This window comes from Engraulis encrasicolus, chromosome 7 (genome assembly GCF_034702125.1).
Source record: "Engraulis encrasicolus isolate BLACKSEA-1 chromosome 7, IST_EnEncr_1.0, whole genome shotgun sequence".
NCBI classification, from domain to species: Eukaryota; Metazoa; Chordata; class Actinopteri; order Clupeiformes; family Engraulidae; genus Engraulis; species Engraulis encrasicolus.
This window is the reverse complement of record NC_085863.1, coordinates 13543119-13563839: the sequence shown is the minus strand read 5'-3', so window position 1 is coordinate 13563839 and position 20721 is coordinate 13543119. Positions and strand designations below refer to the sequence as shown.

Here is a 20721-nt window from a genome sequence, read left to right as displayed (position 1 = left end):
AGTAGCAAAAGATCTATGAACTTTTGTTTTGTATTAGTAGTTAAGCGGAAACGCCCCGTTGCAGGGGAAATGCCGCGAGATTCACGAGATGTTGCACTTTTTTGCTTTGGTCGGATATGCTCTGGTACAGGAAGCGACTGAACAGCGGCCCATTTTACTGTAAAACCCTGAATTGGGAGTATTTATGTAGCAGGATGGGTGTTGACTGTTTTTAAATTTTAGTTTCTTGACTCATCACAGCCAATCCATTTGCGAACAGCGGATTTATTGACGGATTTCGCCCCGAAGGCTCGCGCTATGGCAGCCGCAGCCCAGCTGTTCGAGGTGGGCTATCATGATCATAACATACAACATATTCTAAGAACACCAGCTCGTGGGCGACTTGACATTAGTCTTGGACATGCTTTGCGGTTATTTCTATTCACATTTGTTATTAATGAGTTGCTTTTGAGGTTCAGTTCCCATTACATGCAATATAAATAGTCAAATGACTCATTGTGATTAGCCACCTAGCCTAACACAGAACTGGGATGGTGGCGGACATATCACAATAGATGTTAAACTCACGATGATGAGTGCATTAAATATGTTTGTAAACATGGACTTTTGGTGATCTTTGACCCATTTGCTACCGTCAGTTTGTCCCACTGAACACTAAGCATGCCGTTGCATGTACATTTCTGTAAGGCCTATATAGACTATTGTGCAATACATGCTATGTTGCTGTCAACCATTGTGCTATTATGTTTATGCAAAGTGTACAGTAGGGCTTTGCAGTGTAATTGGTTGCACAAGTGATTGAACGCCAAAACTATGTAACATAATTGGACCCTGGGGCACTGGGGTTACGCTATCAGCTATTGACCTAGTGCATAATAGGGCATAACAATACAAAATGGGTGGGTATGAGCCAGGGAGTGTGTGGTCTATATTAATGTACTCTAACAAAGTTTAGTGTTAAAAACGAATGACAAATGCAAACATAGAAGACCACTTTAATCCATTCTATAATTATGCCAGTGGCTCAGAGATAGATCAGAGCTGTCATTAGGATATAGCCTAGGCCTACGGAGTGGATTCAGTTGTTAAGCATATTATACTTGTATACTGTAAGTCCAGAGGCTTGGAGAGAGGCTTACTGTACTGTCATCTGTTGGTTTTGTAGGAGCCATTTGATGCTGATGAGTACATCGAGAGGCTGGCCTGGAGGACACCAGGCGGGGGCTCAAAGGGAGGGGCAGAGGCCTTCGATCCTAAACGGTAAGAGTGCACTCGTTCTACTACTACTGTACAAGTGGAAATACTATTGTAGAGCTAATGTTCAGGAAATGTAGGTGTCAAGTACCAAAAACATCACTAATGCATCATGCATAAATAAATACACACAGGATCACGGACATGTGGCATCCATTTACTCCTACCAACGTCAGAGAGTTGTCGCCTAATGGTTAAAAGGAGGAGGTCTTGAGTCAAGACTCAAGATTTTTTAAAAGATCAATTCAATTAAAACAATTTTTTATTTTATTTTTTATTATTTTTTTCATTTTTTTTACAAGATGTACAGCAACATAACATCAGCTATGACCTAATATTTTCAAGTTTGAGATTTGATGATGCTTTTGTTACGACCATGTCATTACTTGTATTTTTTAGTTTTATTATTTATTTTTTTGCTTATGGTGGGCAGTGCTGTTTAAAAGACATTGCTGAGTGTGTACCTGCTGTGTAATTGTGGATTGCAGGCTGCTGGATGAGTTCCAGAACCACATCGAGGAGTTGAAGCAGCTGGATGAACGCATCCAGAGGAGGGTGGAGAAGCTGGAGCAGTCATGCCACCGGGAAGCCAAAGAGTTCGCTCACAAAGTCCAGGACCTACAGAGGAGCAACCAGGTCAATACTGTGTTCTTTCTAATATGCCATTGGTTCTCAACCTTTTTTGAACAAATGCCCCCTTGACCTCATCATAAGCCTCCCAGTGCCCCTTTGAACGCATCACAAGTCCGCCAAAGCCGCCCTTAGTATTGAAAAATATATAATGCCCCCCAATGGGAACTAAGCCCCGCCCCCACTCAGTTGTATCATTCTCAGCGCCCCCTTAGGGCTCCCCAACGCCCCCTGGAGGGCTGTAGCGCCCCCGTTGAGAAACACTACAATATGCGGACTCCCATCCTCCCTTGCTCCCCTGCTTGCTTGTGGCCTCGTGATGACGTCACTGACAACAGAAGTGTATTTCAATATCTCACAAAAGCGCAATTCTAATGTCATTTTCTCATTTGCAATTGGAATGGTGAATGAAGAATAGTCCCTCCAAAATTGTTGTGGCTAGGTTGACAACGAAGAAACTTGATTGTTTTCTCCACGGAGAAGGGGCGTCAGCGAAATGCGAGTCCACAAGCACAGGCCGAGGATGGGAGTCTGCATATTGGAAATAATCTACTAAAAATTCGTCAATGCTCTTCACTATCTACTTTCAAATCTAAGCTAAAGACACACCTTTTCTCTTCTGCTTTTTAACTTCACTGACAGGCACTTCCACTTATTTTAATTATCAGTCTACTTTTTTTTATTTTACATATTATTTTTCCCACTCATTTTTATTTTATTTTCAAATGCATTCTACTTCTTTTTTCTTATTTTAAAAAACATTTATTTTATTGTAAGTTACTTTTATTTCTATTTTATTCTTGCATTTTTATTACCCTCCTATTGTTAATTCACTGAAGCTTTGTTATACTTTCTCTACTGTTGTGTATTTGTTTTTGATTGTAAAGTGTCCTTGGGTATTTTGAAAGGCGCTCAAAAATAAATGTATTATTATTATTATTATTAAAAATTGCTTCTTAGTCAACTGTAAGTGAGCTGACAGAGAAATTCAGTGTGAGTCAATAGAGTGCTCTCTCTATAGGAAAAGGACTGAGGAAATTTGTTTCAAAATATTGTGCACAGCAAACTTAAAAACCATAGGGGAATTGGAATGGAGTGCTTCGACCATCATGCTAATGTGGTACACTGGAGGCCCGTATTCAAATACGGGTGGGGTAAGTCTCTGCACCCTAGCCACAGAATTAAAATGGAAAGTCAGTTTGTTAGCATTAGCATTAGTTATCTTCTCATTGTTCATCTCCTACCACTATGTGACCTCAAACGAGATGTGTTATTTCTCATGGACCTTCTCTTTTAAAGATTAAATTTGGATCATGTTGTTTTTGATCATGCGCTTGCCTCTGCAGACCAATGTTTTTTGATGTTTTGAAGTTTACTGCCCCCTCTCCACTGTATCCTTCTCACCCCCACTCTTCCCCCAACACCCCCCGGTCGGGCTGTATATAGCCCCCTTTGAGCAGCACTATGTTACACCATCCTGTGTTTAAACCTTTTTGAATGCGTCCTAGCATCTCTATAAGAGTGTATGTCCATCCATCCGTCTGTCGGTCTGTCCGTCTGTCCGTCTGTCCGCCTGTAATGCATTCTTTGTCTGAAATGCATTCTCCGAATTGTAATTCCCTCCTGTGTCCACAAGGTGGCAGTGCATAGATAGACGGACACATCTTTGTCCGCCTGTCGGACTTGTTGAAAACGGTGTTTCTTTGTGTGGAAGGTGGCAGTTTGTTTAAAGGGACACTGTGTGAGATTTTTAGTTGTTTATTTCCAGAATTCATGCTGCCCATTCACTAATGTTACCTTTTTCATGAATACTTACCACCACCATCAAATTCAAAGTATTCACTATGACTGGAAAAAATACTAGAAAATATTAGTTTATTAATTAATAAACTTTCATGAAAAGATCAAATTTGGCAATAGGCAACCCAGTTTCAATGAACAGCATAGTTGCAGTACCTTTTTTGGCCATTTCCTGCACAGTGTCCCTTTAAGCTTTGACTGTTTGTTTGTGTGGCATGCAGGTGGCGTTCCAGCACTTCCAGGAGCTGGATGAGCACATCAGCTACGTGGCCACTAAAGTGTGTCACCTAGGAGACCAGCTGGAGGGCGTCAACACCCCGCGGCAGAGGGCGGTGGAGGCCCAGAGGCTCATGACGTACTTCAACGAGTTCCTGGACGGGGACCTGCGCAGTGACGTCTTCAACAACCCTGACAAGGTAAAGGGGCTGTAGTAGCCTGGGCAGGGCTAGACTGGCCACCTGGCATAGCGAGCGTTTCCCTGTGTGCCCCACACCCTATCATTTTACCCTATGGCGAAGCTGGACTTGGTCTGTTTGCAACACCTTCCCTATGCCGACCTCCCCACCACTGTCCACATCTTCAGTCAAAATTTAAAAAAGGCAGATATGTGATATTAATACATTCTGAATGTAATTAATTACTCAACAATCATATTAATGTTTAATATAATGTAAAGCGAGTCAAGCATAATCTTATTTCTACAGATCAAGGAGGCTGCAGACATCATCCAGAAGCTGCATCTAATAGCACAAGAGTTGCCTTTCGACAGGTGAGCATATTTCTGACACACACCGGTTTGAAGGGGGAAAAAAACAGAACATTGAGGCCACAATATTGGTCATTCATCATAAGGCAGTTTGTCATCTGAAGAAGGCAACCAAAGCAATGTGGCTAGAGAAGGATAGACAGCCTTTAATCATGATGTCCAGGTTTTTTTGCAACAGTGCAACGGACTGGTACAACCGCAGGTTATGCCCATAAATGAATTGGCAATGGGTAATTAATGCACTGCAATTAATATGCTTCTTAGATGATCCACAAAGAAACCATCTGGATAGACTGGTAGGCCTAAATATGGTGACATAAACATAGTCCTTTTTGTTGATTTTCTGGACTGTATGCTGCCCTACAAAGGTAAAGTGCAGTAACTTCGCCAGCAATGAAATGGAGAAAAACGCATTCAAAGCCTTGGTATTACGTATGTTGGATATTGTTTTATTATATGTATTGTTACTGCAAATTTGACATAGCAATATCTCTAAAAATGGAAAACATTTGGTCACAAGAGGTGTTATGAAGATTTGGAGAACATTTTCAGTATAAACTCGATGTTGACAAAATATGTAGCACTTTGTATGGCAGTATGAATCCTCACTTTATTATTCTGTTTTGACAGGTTTGCAGATGTAAAGGCCAAAATTGCAAGTGAGTAATTCCTTTCTGTCATCACAAACGTAGGCTGCGTTTATATGGTGACGATCAAAACTGAATATCAGAAGTGGCGTCTTGTCTTCAATTTTCCGATGCCTTTTACCAGAGGACGATTGCAAGAGTAAACGACAAAATATTTGACCTGAAGTGACTTTTGTTTACACGACAACCGCACAGACGAGGCCTGAAGACGCAAAAATCTGGAGAAGTATGACATAAAAGTGTATGGGATGTAAACAAGTTTGGCTCTTTTTGCCGTAAAGACGGAGATGCAACTTGGGTCGTCTTCAAGCCCTGATCGCGGGGTTGCTGTGTACACGAAAGGCTCTTTTGATGAAATATTTTGACGTTTTCTTTCGCAATCGTCCTCGTATAAACAGCCCCTTGATTTAGGCTAAAGCGTGTGATCTGTGTAAACATGTGATCCATGTAAATGTGTGATCTATGTAAATATGTGATCCATGTAAACTTGTGATCTATGTAAACTTGTGATCTATGTAAACGTGTGATCTGTGTAAACATGTGATCCATGTAAACATGTGATCTGTGTAAACATGTGATCCATGTAAACGTGTGATCTATGTAAACGTGTGATCTATGTAAACTTGTGTTCCATGTAAACTTGTGATCTATTTAAATGTGTGATCTACTGTATGTAAACGTGTGATCCATGTAAACTTGTGATCTATGTAAACTTGTGATCTATGTAAACGTGTGATCTACTGTATGTAAACGTGTGATGTGTGTAAACGTGTGATCCTGCCTGTTGCAGGTAAGTACCATGATCTGGAGCGACAGCTAATAATGGAGTTCACCCAGGCCCAGCGCAACGGGGAGATAGGACGCATGCACGAGGTCGCCGCTGTCCTCCTTCACTTCAAGGTGATGAAATGGCCAGTGTAAAGATCCCTTAACCCTGTGTTGGACTGTTGGTCTATTGTTTTTATCATTTCCAAGTGTTATCAAAGTGTGGGTCAATGTGGGTACATTGGGGGGGGGGGGGGGGGGGGGGGGGTCGGGGGGGGGGGGGCGGGGGGGGGGGCGGGGGGGGGGGGGGGGGGGGGGTGGGGGGGCGCTGTGGTCATCTACCCTATTCAGACTGGTGATGATACAGTTGTAGGAGTAAAAGCCTTAAAAGGTCCATTCATTTCCAATCAACCTCCATCAAAATGTAACGTCTGTGGCAATATACAGTCAGTAGAAATTTTGAAGTTTCTGGCGCTGTGTAAACTGTGATGAATTCCAATACAATGGTGTATAATGCTTAAGATATAAATCAGTGAAATGTGTTCGTTGTTTGAAGTCTAAAATTCTCCTCTTTGTGTCTTTCAGGGTTATGCACATTGCGTAGACGTTTACATCAAGCAGTGTCAAGACGTGAGTATACGTGGAGGATTTTTCAAGAATTGTTGACTCTCATACTTTGATGTCTGTTCTCTCATCTGTGGTTGTGATCTGCACTTGCTGTTCTCTATACTGTATTTCCTGTGCACTTTGTATCTGCTAGTGATGTTTGCTATGATTATGTCCTCTTTTGAAAGTCGCTTTGGTTATAAAACGTCTGCCAAATGCAATATAATAATGTAATGTAATGTAATATAATGTGATGTATTGGTCATTGTTTTGGTCTTTTTTATTCTTTCTAGGGCGCTTACCTGTCCAATGATGTGTTTGAGGACACAGCACGTCTGTGTCAGCGCGTCAACAAGCAAGTTGGGGAAGTGTTCAGCAGCCCAGAGACGGTCATGGCCAAACTCATTCAGAGCATTTTCGATAACCAATTACAGGTAAGCTTTGGATATTTAACACATTTTAGCCTAAGCCCTTTTTGGGAAAGGGTGCCCTCTGCCTATTAAATCCTAAATATCTCAACTTCCGAAGCACATACAAACATGAAATGAGTTGCATTTCAAAGCTGGGACCCTCGTTTTGCATTAGAATATGTTAATTTAGCTCTAACATACCCACATTTTTAATAAAATCCCATGAATCTCAAGAACCTGAAGGCAGCATATACTGTATGTGTCTCCAGGCTACAATGGGTTAATAGTTATGTTAGGGGTCCTTTCCAATATCCTAAAGGGCCGTACACACACGTCGCTGCTAGTTACTCGCTCAGCGGATGAAGTCAATAGAATGTCTACTAAGGCTGTAACGATACACCCAACCCACGATTCGGTTTCTATCACGATATATGACCCACGGTTCGATATGCCCCACGATTTTATTTTATTTTTAAAGGAAAAAAAGAAGAAAATAAATTATAGGCCTATATAGGCTATATATATGATTTCTTTTTGCATGTAGGCCTACCTGCCTACATTAATTTTGTAGGTGTACCTAAATGATGCTGCAGATATACCACTGCAACCTGTTCCCCAGGTGTTGACATCAAAGCACAATAAGGGATATTAGTTCACCAAGGAAAAGTAGGCTTCTTATTAATAGGCTTAGATCATATGATGCTGAGATGCTGAACGTGTGTGAGGGAGACAGAGACGGAGAGAGAAGGGTCAGGGTTCCAGTAGGTAGCCTATTACTAATAGGATTTAATGTTTGATAATGTGAGACAGTTGTTAGACTAATAGTATTAGTCTAACAACTGTCTCACATTATCAAACATTATCCAATTAATATCCAAACATTAACTGAAACAACACTGGTCATATTTCGTCAGGAAACATGTTGTGTGAAGTTACTTACAAAAATGCAACACTTAATTTTGATGTTTAATAGCCTATTTTTTTTTACTTTTTTTAAACTTTTTTGATCGTGCAGCAGCGTGCGCACGCTTATACAAACAAAACTCGAAACTCAGTTAGCCTATGTTCTCACTATGCAACAGGCACGTTGTCCTTTGTTTGGTTTTGTGATTTGACATTTTGTCAAGAGCGGGAATGGATGCAGGCTGAAATGGAGCATGTTTTCGCTAGGCAGGCGGTCAACGCGGGGAAGAATAACGCTGCCTATTAATATCCACATCGACCTCAACGTTCGCCCGACTTCAGACACTTCCCTGATAGAGCGTCGCGTGGTTTATGAATTTGGGCAGGCGGAGCATCTCGCTCTCTCGCTCTCTTTCTCTCTCTCTGCTCAACGTCTATCTCCACTCAACAGCATCGGCGCATGCATGAATCTTAACACCTTCACACGTTTGATAAAGCCTTCTTGGGTCTGTTGTTCATTTCTGTGCTTTACCTTCCGACGTTTCCAAGTGTTTCGTCTCGCGGAGGTTGCTCAGGCAATTGATAATAACAAATGCACGTGCTGGTTGGACGGAACATTTTATAAGAGAGGGATGAATGGAAGTGTTACTCGCACATGTGCGCCCCTTTTCTACTTGTCTTTTTTAAGCGCATATGCAAACATTTGCCTTTATGCTGCTGTTTTCTAGACTGAGGAGTAACAACAGAGATTTTGTTAGGGAAGAACTTTGGTAACAACTTTTAAAGGGCGCATCGCGATTCTGCGAGGCAGTTTCGCGATAGGGGTTCGTGGGTCTGCGTACCGCGATACCTCGGTTCGATGCAATATCGTTACAGCCTTAATGTCTACGTGTTCCAGCGAGTCTCGCTGGCGAGTAGGCGAGGAGAGTACAAGCGATGCGATGTGGGCGGGTTCCGAGATAAGCGTATTTTATCTTCAAGCGACGCGAGTTAAGCGAGTAACCAATTGGAATGCAGAATACAGATTATTGACAGGTGACGTTGCCCCTGTGGTGTTCTGACCACCCAACTTCTGCACGCCATCACACTTTGGTTAAAAGTGTTGAGGAAAATACATCAAATACAGTGTACACCATCAACATGCACAGCACATGATCAACGTTAAACAGCGTAGGCCTACATTTTGTTTCGTATGGACGTTATTGGCGCGGACAGCGGGAACCATGACAACCAGTAAACAAAATCACCCAGAGCGAGTGGCCAGTAGGCGAGTGAGCAAGTAGCGAGTAAATAGCAGCGACGTGTGTGTACGGCCCTTAACTCTCGTCCTCAACCTGTGCTCATGGCCTCATGCTTTGCTGTTGCCCCCGCCTCTGTGGAGAAAATGATAACGTTTCCCCGCTGTCAGCCTAGCCACAACAACTTCTGGGGGACTTTTCAGGATCCCTATTGCGAATGAGAAAGTGACCTTTGAATGGCTCTTTTCCAAAATATGGAATTAAACGTCTGTCGTCAATTATGTCATCACGAGGCCACAAGCAGAAGGGAGGACGGAAGTTAGGAGAATGGAAAGAAGTCTAGGTGTTTCGTACTAAATTAAAGAGTTATTTTAGTGCCAGCTTCCATGGACTACGTAGAGATCAGGGTGTCTGACAAGATGATGGGCAGTGGTAGGGGTGGGCGATATGACGATATAAATTGTGAATTGTGATATCGAGTACAAGATCGTCTCGAATCTGCCAAAGTGAAGAAATCGTATAGATCGTCTTGCAGTGAGGATGTTAACTATCAGTATCAAAGTGATGTTTACTTACTTGTGTTGTTGTTCTCACTTTTATTCTTGACATTATTATATTCTAATTGTGCACTTTATGAGAGTGTCATCAGTGTGTTAACATTTTATTAACTGCAAATTACAAATTGCAAGCATATCAAAATTGATTTTTGTTGTTTTTATTTTTTGGATGGAAGATTGTGATAAAAAAAATCGAAATCGAGATTTCATGTAAAAAAAATTGTGATATGACATTTTTGCCATATCGCCCACCCCTAGGCAGTGGAAATTAACTTCAATACTTACTGTTTACTTGAACTTTGTTAAGCTCTGTCTTTACAGGGAAATTATTTCATAGCTATTCATTCAGATTTCTTTGTATAGCTCGCTGTATTTGTATGTACAGTATATTTGCTCCAATTTGGTATGGCAAGACAAATGTGAAACATGTTTTGTACTGCATGCGTTCTTTTGTTTGTTAGGCACATGTAAAGGAGAAGCTGGATGAGGCCCGGCACTCTGACGTTGAGCAGTACCTCAAGAACCTCTATGACCTTTATTCCAGGTACACTACAAGAACTACTGCACCAGGCTTGTACGAAATTCCAAATTGAATGAATTGAAATTCAAAGTAATGCCATAATATGAACACTAGGTGGAGTCATTACCTTGAATTTCTTTGAATTTAATCTACACCACCCATTCAGAGTACATAGAACACCACCACCTAGTGTTCATATTATGCCATTACTGTGAATTTCAATTCGGAATTTCGTACAAGTCTGTACTGCACTTACATACAGTATAACCTTCAGGCCATATACGGTATGGCACAATTTTAATCATAAGGTCTAGGATGGTATCGGTATCGGCACCCGATACTGCTCATCGTACTCGTACTCGTACTCGTCAAGCACTTGCCGATACCAGGAACGATAATGCTATTACACAACACAATGCAAAATCTTGTCCCGTTCTATGGACTTGAAAGCAGCATGGAAAAAAGTGCCACCTCATACATTTACATCTACATGGAAATGGACAATAAAAATATCATAGGTGGAAAAAAACAAGGCCATGTATTTATTTTCATTGTATTTTGGTGGTAAAAGGTATCGGTATTGGTACTGGGTATCGGCAAGTACACACATTCATGTACTTGTACTTGTATCGGTTTTCAAAAAAGTGGTATCGGTGCATCCCTAATAAGGTCTCAATCTTATTTAGATTAAACAATCAATGATCAGGCCTGAATTCCACTTAATTGTTATTTAACAATACCCAATGTTTGCTTTGAATTAATGAAATCATGCACATCACAGATTACAAATATCAGATGAATACAGCCATGATCATTGTTTAATGTGCACTGTCTTTGACCACGGTAGAATTTTTGAATAATGATACCGCAATCTAATGTCTTTGCTGTTGTTTTACCCTTTTCAATGTCCCGCAGGACAGCACAGCTGACAAACAAACTGGCCGAGTTCAATTTGGGTTCCGACAAGCACACGTTCCTGGCGCGGCTAACCAAGAACATATTCTCTGGCTACCTGGAGAACTACATTGACATGGAGCGCCAGTACCTGCAGAGCCGCAGTGCCATGATCCTGCAACGCTACTACGAGTCTAAGAACCACCAGAAGAGGCCGCTGGGGACAGGGTACGTGAACAGTGTACAGTGGATATCAATAATCTAAGCAGGGTGGATGATCAGAGATGGATTCTGATTATTTGGGGTTCGGGTTTTTTTTCTCCCCAAGAGCATTTTGAAAATGTAGTTGTTAGAAGTGCAAGTTTAAAAAAAATATGTGAAGCAGGGATGCCTGTTTTGGAGGGTGATGGTTTTTGACTATTTTCATTGATGGGGATGATTTTAGACCATTGTCATTGTGTGTGTGTGGGGGGGTGGGGGGGTGGGGGGGGATTTGTTATCCCCCAAAATAACCCTACCACTCGAGCCCTGACTACAGTGGCCATAACAAGTCTACACACCCCTGTTCAGATGTCAGGTTTTTGTGATGTTAAAATAAATGACAGGGAGACAAATCATTTTACAACTTTTCTTTTTAATCTGTACAATGCAAAGTGAGTGTTTTGGTGGCATTGAAAAGGCAATATTCATCTGTCATTCAGTCAACTTAAATAAACTACTACTTTATTTTTTTCTTTAACTGCCTTACCGTGATTCCTCAATTTTATAGCCTGGCCGCTAATAGTAGGCTGCCTCGTTTAGTAACATGAATCTGCCTCTTTTAATTATAGGCCGTGTCACAGGAAGTGTCTCTTTATCTATGGCAAATATGTTTTTTTTTCTTAGATTAGATTACCTATAGATTAGATTAGATTAAACTTTATTTATCCCCAAGGGGAAATTCTTTGTCCAGTTTGCTCTGTAGATTAAAAAGAGAAGTTAAAAAAAATAATAATAAATAAAAAAATAAAAAAATAAAAAGAATAAAAAGAATATGAAAATAAAAAAGTAAAAAAAGTAGATAAAAATAAATAAGGTGGTCATGCAGAAAAGTCCAGGAGTTTCTCTTTGTCCTTAATGGACAAATTATACAGTTGCATGGCTCTAGGGACAAATGATTTCCCCAGTCTGTCAGTCCTGAATTTCAGTGCTCTCAGCCTCCTTATGGTATTAAAAGCCTCCTTCAAATTTAATTGTAGCCTGCCCCTATTTGTTAGCCTGGCGACGCCATCCTATGCACTTCCGCCCAAAGATTTTGGCTCCGCACAGTAGTCTGGCCCAACACGCCTTGCTCGATTCGTTCACGGTTCTGCCCATCAGCAAACAGTTGAGAGAGGTGACGCAGAACTTACCCTCAGAGTCCATTGTAGTCCATCTAAGATTGTTGCTGATTGGTTAAAGGAACTCCAATGAGTTCAAATTGCAGAGTAAGGCCCCACCCTCCATGGGAACGGATTCCTTGTAGCTTGTTCCAGACTGAATGACTGAGTCAATAGTCGGCTTTTGCCCAGGGTACCTATTTGTAGCTCAGTCTAAACTAATGTTGTATTAACCCATTTTAGCCTGATGACTCGTATATGTTGTTTGACCTTTGGTGCCTGGAGACACATATACGCTGCATTCAGGCTCTTGAGATTTTAGTTTTAAAATAAAAATGTGGGTATGTTACAGTTTGAATGAACACATTCTAATGCAAGATGAGGGTCTTAGCAACCATGTCTCTTGTTTTTATGTGCATCAGAGGTTAAGATATTTGGGTTTTTATAGGCTGAGGGCAACTGAGGGCTTAGGCATTCAGCAGGCATTTTTTGCAGGTGCTTCAGGCATCAGTGGGTTAATAATAGTGGACCCTAGGGTCAAAGTCGTGCAAAATGAAATTGTCATTCAGTGTAATGAATACCTTCTGCTGACTGTAACTGTAAAAAACATGTTATTTTATTTGTTTTTTCAGGGAATTCATGAAAGCCTCGGCTGTCATCCATTCACTTGAAACAATTTAAAATCATGTTTTTTTTTACAGTTACAGTCAGCAGAAGGTATCCGTTACAATGAATGACAAACACATCTTTGACCCCCTAGTATAATAGTTATTGGAGGAAGTATGGTACTCTAGTAACACGTGACTTCCTTTACCTGCTGTCCTGCAGTAGTATGCTGGAGCTGAAGGAGAAGATTCGTCAGCGCACCAACCTCACCCTGGGTGCCAGCATCGATATGCATGGCGAGACGCTGCTGTCTCAGGAAGTGGTCGTCAACCTCCTGCAGGAGACGCGTCGTGCCTTTGAAAGGTGCAACAAGGTACTGAACGCCGGGTTAACATTTGCATTTGATCTAAGGCAGTGGTTCTCAACCTGTTTTGAATAAACACCCCCTGGACCTCATCATAAGCCTCCAAACACCTGCAAAGCCCCCGTTGAGAATCACTAATCTTTGATTACACGTGTGGATATTTTTTTAAAACAGATCTTTTTTTCATCAGTTTACATTTTGATCTATGGCATGTTTATTTTTTTTTAAATCACCATTGTTACAATACAATACAATACAACATCTGTTTCTAGGAACTAGAACTCTGTTTACATACAAAAGGCCTAAATGGATACTCGTATACGTGCAAACAGCGTCTAAGTTCATGTCAGTCACAACCACACCTGTAATCACATTTGTGTCTTGAAAGAGAGTGACTAAATTTAATTGAGGGCCATGAGGTATACAGTACATACAATAAGAACTTACTAGTAGTATACCAGCTCAAATAATTAAGGTATTACGTTTTTTCTCTATTCAAAGTGATATTAATGGGGCAGCTTGGCCTCGTGGTTAGAGAGTTGGTCTTTCAATCTAGGGGTTGCAGGTTTGAATCCCCCCTGACCTCTCCCTACATCTCCATCCATGGTTGAAGTGCCCTTGAGCAAGGCACCTAATCCCACATTGCTCCAGGGACTGTAACCAATACCCTGAAAAAATAACTGTAAGTCGCTTCGAATAAATGAAAGCGTGAGCTAAGTGCAATGTAATGTAATGTAATGTAATGTTTCTATTGTGTTTCTCAGCTGTCCGATCCGGCAGACCTTCCTAAGAACGCCTTCTCAATATTTCTCCTCCTGGTGGAATATCTGTGTGTAGAACACATCGACTATGCCCTGGAAATCGGTCATATAGGTATTTCAACTTCAACTTTTCAACTTTATTGTCCCCAAAAGGAGCAATTAGGTGTGCAGCAAGACATAAGCACATATAGACAGCAACAACATGTACCACAGGACAGACATAAAGTGCAGTGGCCAATAAAGGTTAAAATGACCATAAATATGGTTATAAAAAAGTTAAAAAACACATCATGAATAAATTAAATAAGAACATCATCATACAATAAAATACCATAAACAACGCCAGGGATCAGGTCAAGGAATCAATCAATCAATCATTTCTAGTTATATTGGAGTCATTTCATCATTTGGTCAGCTAGTACAGTGGTTCCCAGACTTTTTTTTCCTTAAAGTGATACTGTCCCATTTTTGGAAATAAGCTAATTTTACACCTCCCCTTGAGTTTTACCTTCCTCCTGTACGTTCAACTGTTCTCCGAGTATGGCAGTGCAAATTTTACCTCCATTCTAGCAGTTAACATTGAGTCCTATGAGATCAGCTGGCGGCTAGCTGGTCTCATAGAATTTGCACTGCCGTACTCGGAAAACGACAGGAAGTACAGGAGAAAGATAAAACTCAATAATTTAACTCGAGGGAAGGTGTAATATGAGCTTATTTCCAAAAATGGGACAGTATCACTTTACAACCCTCCTTTCCTGTGTCCGAGATCAGCCACATCCTCCCCAACTCCAAATTCTACCCGAATATACAGTATACGCAGACTAAAAGAATTAATGTGTTAAATCACAGTGGATTTTGCCGGAGATATTAATCAGTGCCTTCAAGGTGCACAGTGTAATATTTTTATTTTAGTAGTTTCTTTCCAGAGTTCATGCTGCCCATTCACAACTGTGACCTTACTTACCACCACCATCACATTTTAAGTATTCATTATGACAGGGAAAATGGCACATTTATACGTACATGAAAAAGTGGATCTTCTCCATGTATGACATTTTGCATTTCCACAAAAAGACATTTTAGCTGCGAAAGATCCAATCTGGCAATAGGCAGTAGAGTTTCAATGAGCAGCATAGTTGCAGTACCTAATCTGGCCACCATTCTACACCGTGCACCTTTCATGTTTTTTTTGGTCTAATAATCACAAATATTATTTTGGTAAATGTCCGCCAACCCCTTGCAATCTATGGCGCCCATACACTATAGCCATGAGACCACCATAGCCATGTTTGCTAACCTATTGTCCTAGTTTTGGGTAGGGGGCACACATCCAAAGTCACTTGTTGCAGCTGCCAGACAGTCAGACAGTTCAAAAAGGTAGATCTGCACACTGCGAAATAAACAAAAAAAAATAGTCGTATTTAAAACGGCAACGTTTCGATCACCCTGGATACTGACGAAGATCCAGGGTGATCAAAATGTTGCCGTTTTAAGTTTATTTTTTGGAGCTTATTCCGCAGTGTACAGACCTACCTTCTTGAACTAAACTATTGTCCTCCCATGACTGAAATGCCCTCTTGTTTAACTTCCCTGTCACAGGGATTCCTACTGGTGATGCCAAAAATGCCAACCTGTACTTTCTGGATGTGGTTCAGCAAGCCAACACCATCTTCCACCTGTTTGACAAGCAGTTCAACGATCATCTCATGCCCCTTATCAGGTGAGATAGAAAGGTGCTGTTTTTAATTTTCTTCAAATGTCATGTTTTGTATTTATACATGTGCTTAAGTGTGTCTTTATGTTTTCTTGTAACATATGTTGCACTGAATCTTTGTACACGTATAAAGTTGTGCATGTGTCACAGTTCAGCATAGAATCTACCAAATCAGGGAGTAAGCTCATAGCGTGTATTCAACATATATTTAATCTGATAACTGTGAAATTGTAGCACTGTAACATTGTGTAGAATACTCTCTGTATGGTTTCGTTCCACAAACTTTTCAAACTTTTTAGATGTGAAATGGCATGTTTCTTTCCCCCCCCCCAGCTCATCGCCTAAGCTTACAGAGTGTCTACACAAGAAGAAGGAGGTCATTGAACAGATGGAAGTCAAACTGGACAGTGGCATCGATAAGTTAGTGTCTACACCTATTCAGCTGTATTGACCACATGTTGTATAAGATAAATGTATTGTCATTGCCATACAAGGCAATGGAATTGTGTTTGGAGCAACAACACCTACTGCATAGTTTGATTTCAAGTTCAAACCTCTCTGGCTTTTTCCTCATGTAAAACATCTAATGGAGAAAAGTGTGTAGCTGTAAGCATCTTGAGCTAAGATTAAAACAAAGTCCAGTTGCTCACAACAGGTACTGTGTCTACTCCAATGCATATCACTCAGACGCGAATTTGGCCAAGCGAAGCAAACTTCGCCATTCATTCCCTATGAGTGAGGCGAACACAAGCAAATAGAAGCGAAGCGAAGTAAAATTATTTCCTTAATACCATGCAAATGAGGAGCCTGTGGCGGCCAATCAAATCAACAAAATACTGTAACCGTTCCATTCCATTTGATTTGCCGCGACGAACTGATGAGCAGTCAGAATGGAACACTGAATTCCGCCTCTGTTCACCTCGCTCGTTTCGGCCTGCTATGTGTCCCTAGCGTCAGGATATGGGCATCAGCCCAGTGCAAGGTCATGTAGTGTAAATAATGTTTTTTTTAGTCCAAGAAGAGAAGTTCTGAGGCACTCAAGGTTGCAATTTTTTAGTACTTTTTATTTGGCCACAATTGCCTATGCGTTTCTGTAGCCAAATGAAAAGTACAAAAAAATTGCAACATTGAGTGCCTCAGAACTTCTCTTCTTGGACTAAACTTGAGAGCCCCTACACTGATGAGCACCAAGGAAAAAGGTGAAGACCCAGAAGGACTCCAATTACCTGCTTGTGTTTAATGGTTTTTTTTTTGCCCAACAGGACACTAAACTGCATGATGAACCAGATGAAACAGATCCTGGCAACAGAACAGAAGAAAACAGACTTCAAGCCGGAGGATGAGAACAACGTCATGATCCAGTACACCACTGTAAGACTAAGAACATAACCAACCCTCTCACACACTATTCATCATTTACAGTAGAATTAATCCTTCATTTGAGGATTAAAGGGACACTGTGTGAGATTTTTAGTTGTTTATTTCCAGAATTTATGCCGCCCATTCACTAATGTTACCTTTTTCATGAATACTTACCACCACCATCAATTTGAGTATTCATTATGACTGGGAAAATTGCACTTTTCATACATGATAAGGGGGATCTTCTCCATGGTCCGCCATTTTGAATTTCCAAAAATAGTCATTTTTAGCTGCAAAAATGACTCTACTTGGACCATACTAGAACATATTTGTTTATTACTTACACTTACACTTTCATGGAAAGATCAATTGGCAGCCCAGTTTCAATGATCAGCATAGTTGCAGTACCCTTTTTGACCATTTCCTGCACAGTGTCCCTTTAAAGACAAACAAAACCAACGCAGATTTTACAGTATGAGGCGTATTTTTCTGTTATGTCTTGGAAGAGGGCGAATTCCATGCTGATTATCTGCAGCAGGGCGCAGCGTGGATCGAGTAGAAAAAAAAGAAAAAATCTCACGGCGGAAGAAATAATCAGTAATTAGTTAGAAACTAACTAAACAGTAAGAAACTAATCAGTAATTAGTTACTACTGTCAACTTTTAGTGAACTTTAAAATCTGTGTGTGGTCTGTTCGAAGCCCCAAAAAAAAAAAAACAGTAGGAAGTGCACGTCGGATGGCAAAGAATAATTAGCGCCTGATCCCCCACTCTTTCTTCTGTCATCTCAACACCGTGCAGGCGTGCTCGAAGGTGTGCACGTACGTGACGGGGCAGGTGGAGCGTGTGCGGCGGTCGATGGACGGCAAGAACGTGGACACGGTGCTGGCGGAGCTGGGCGTGCGCTTCCACCGGCTGATCCACGAGCACCTGCAGGGCTACCAGTACAGCTCCATGGGCGGCATGCTGGCCATCTGCGACGTCGCCGAGTACCGACGCTGCGCTAAGGACTTCAGGGTGAGTCGGGCCAACACAGTCACATTCCAAGCTCGTCAATTTCTGACTAACGTTGACCAGGCAGCAATTTTTGACGTAGAGGACATGACCTGCAAAGTCATTTAAACAATGCCATTGTTAAATCAAACTTACCAGTTTAATGTTCTTGTTCTTGCTGTATTCAGGTGTCCTGGTATTGCAGCTAATCATCATTACTATATATTATACTGTGTATTGTACGTATTATTCTTATGTGCTATAGTCACACAGTAAGGAAAGCATTTTTAATTCAACATTTAGAGAGTACTCTGGGACTAAATACACGCTTGAAGATGTTAAATCAACTCTCAAAGTGTTAAATCAACACTACTTTTTACTGTGCATTGTTGAAGTAAGCTTCTCGGAGTTGAACGTTGTTCTTCTTGCTGCGTTCAGGTGCCGCTGGTGCTGCAGCTGTTCGACACTCTCCACGCCCTCTGCAACCTCCTGGTGGTTGCCCCCGACAACCTGAAGCAGGTGTGCTCAGGTGAGCAGCTGACCAACCTGGACCGCACCCTCCTGCACGCCTTCGTCCAGCTCAGGGGAGACTACCGCGGTTCACGCCTCGCTCGCCATTTCACTTAACTACACTACGCACACACACACACCCAACTGCCGCTTTTAAACCTGGTGCTGTTTTAGTCCCCCGCTTTAACGAAACACAATGACTTTAATCCCCATTACAAACACTAATGGATAATAAATCATAATAAATTAATATTCATTAGAGAGGTGGGCTTATGTCTTCATGTTTTTTTTCCTTTGTTTGATTTTGTTTTGTTTGTTTGGTTTTTAAACATTGGTCACGCTGTTGAAAATGTGTTGCTTTATTTTGTGCCAAAACACTCCACTGAATGATGCAACTGTTGTGAGACGAGTAAATGGCTTGGCGTGGTGATCATTCATCTCGATCTACAAGCAGTAGTCGAGACGCAAAGCCTCTGCCCCTTCCTATTCATGTTAAGGATCCATCTGGTCTCCTGTCTTGTATATTATAAATAATGTAATGACATAAGACCAATGGTTTTTAATGTTACACACCAGACAGACTGATTTAGTTGAAAAACTCTGGCATCCATCCCTATGAGCAACATGCGGTCAAATTATTTTCAAACTTTCAAACATCACTGTTTCCCTGTTTCTCCTTGTGTTGCTACACATTGTTTTTTTTTTATTGAAACGTGTTAATTATGTCCTTTTTGAATTGTACAGACTCGTTGCAATGAAATGATGAGTATCCCACTGAAGTTGTCAGTTTGGTGTCATGATCAGATGAGGAGGTAGAGCCTCATGATTAATATGCTGATTGAATATCATTTGTATATGACTGAACACCACATAACCTATAACATGACAATGAATGAAATAAAACATGAATCTCAACAAGTCAAGATGATGATCAAGGTGTGTTGTCAATCTTCCATAAACAAATGATGCATGTCATTACATGAATGGTGGGGGTCAAACCTTGGTCTTGCTTATCTTTTCATAGGCAACAGGGATGTAAACGTTAGCAGAGCAAGGACAAGCACTTTTTCACTTTTATTTAGCCAAACAGGGCAGTTCAGACACACTGGAAATGATTGTGGAGAGAGGGGGGAAAGGATTGGCATAGGATCTCGGGTCGGAATCGAACCCGGGTCCCGTCGGTGTAATAATAATAATGATACTTTCGTTTTATATAGCGCCTTTCAAAACACCCAAGGACGCTTCACAGAGTGTTGTGTTGGAAAGTGTGAGTGTGTGTGCGCGTCAGTGTGTGTAGTGTGTAGTGAGTGTGTGTGTGAATGCATGTAAGTGAAAGTGCTTGTGGAACTAGCAGCCATAAGCCTCCAGGAAGAGATGTGTCTTAAGGTGTTGCTTAAACATGGCCAGTGAAGGGGCATGTTATGGCGTCTTGGCTCATTGAGCCACCAAGCCCCCATTAATCTGAATTCTGAACCCAGAGGTGTTCAGACAGTTCGGCATCAACACTCGGTTTACAGACAACAGGCCACAATTTTTTTTTACACAAGGAGGTTTAATACTCGTCCCTACTGCACATACAGCAGCACATACCGGTACAGTGCCACATAATTCACAATGTTCTGCCCATAATACAAAGTAATAAAAATACATGTATTTTTCAAGAATCTTATAAATATTTATAGCATGTATAAATACAGTATCGCTCTCTGCCTAAAAGTAAATATATAAATATTTCCTTGGTCCGTGTATCTACAAATTCAATACAAAGTTGGTCTCAGAACTTCATGTAGCTGCTCTACATATTACAACTACTTCCAAACATTACCATGCTAGGTTCAAAACATCCATGCACCGCTTCTAGGTCAGTGGTCTCCAATTATGTTTCCCCAAGGGCCAAATTATGTAGCACAGATGAGGGTGAGGGACAAACAAATCACCTGACCGCATGGCCACAGATAGCATACATACATGTATGGCAGGCCAAATGTTTGCCATGTCTGGGCCGGATCTGGCCCGTGGGATACCATTTGGAGGACACTGTTCTAGGTGCTGGTAAACGCAGGA

The 20721-nt window shown here is 41.2% G+C and overlaps 1 protein-coding gene across 1 annotated transcript; it reads left to right on the top strand.

Moving 5' to 3' along the window:
* Positions 1-104: 104 nt before the first annotated feature.
* On the top strand, positions 105-19580 carry exoc5 (exocyst complex component 5). The gene is made up of 18 exons (XM_063202365.1): positions 105-324; positions 1166-1260; positions 1743-1890; positions 3906-4100; positions 4389-4453; positions 5081-5109; positions 5888-5997; positions 6448-6492; positions 6762-6902; positions 10038-10120; positions 11012-11218; positions 13177-13327; positions 14083-14191; positions 15679-15799; positions 16127-16213; positions 17056-17164; positions 17956-18171; positions 18586-19580. The coding sequence occupies exons 1-18, from the start codon at positions 298-300 to the stop codon at positions 18772-18774; spliced, it is 2127 nt and encodes a 708-aa protein (XP_063058435.1). The 5' UTR covers positions 105-297; the 3' UTR covers positions 18775-19580.
* The last annotated feature ends 1141 nt before the right edge of the window (positions 19581-20721 follow it).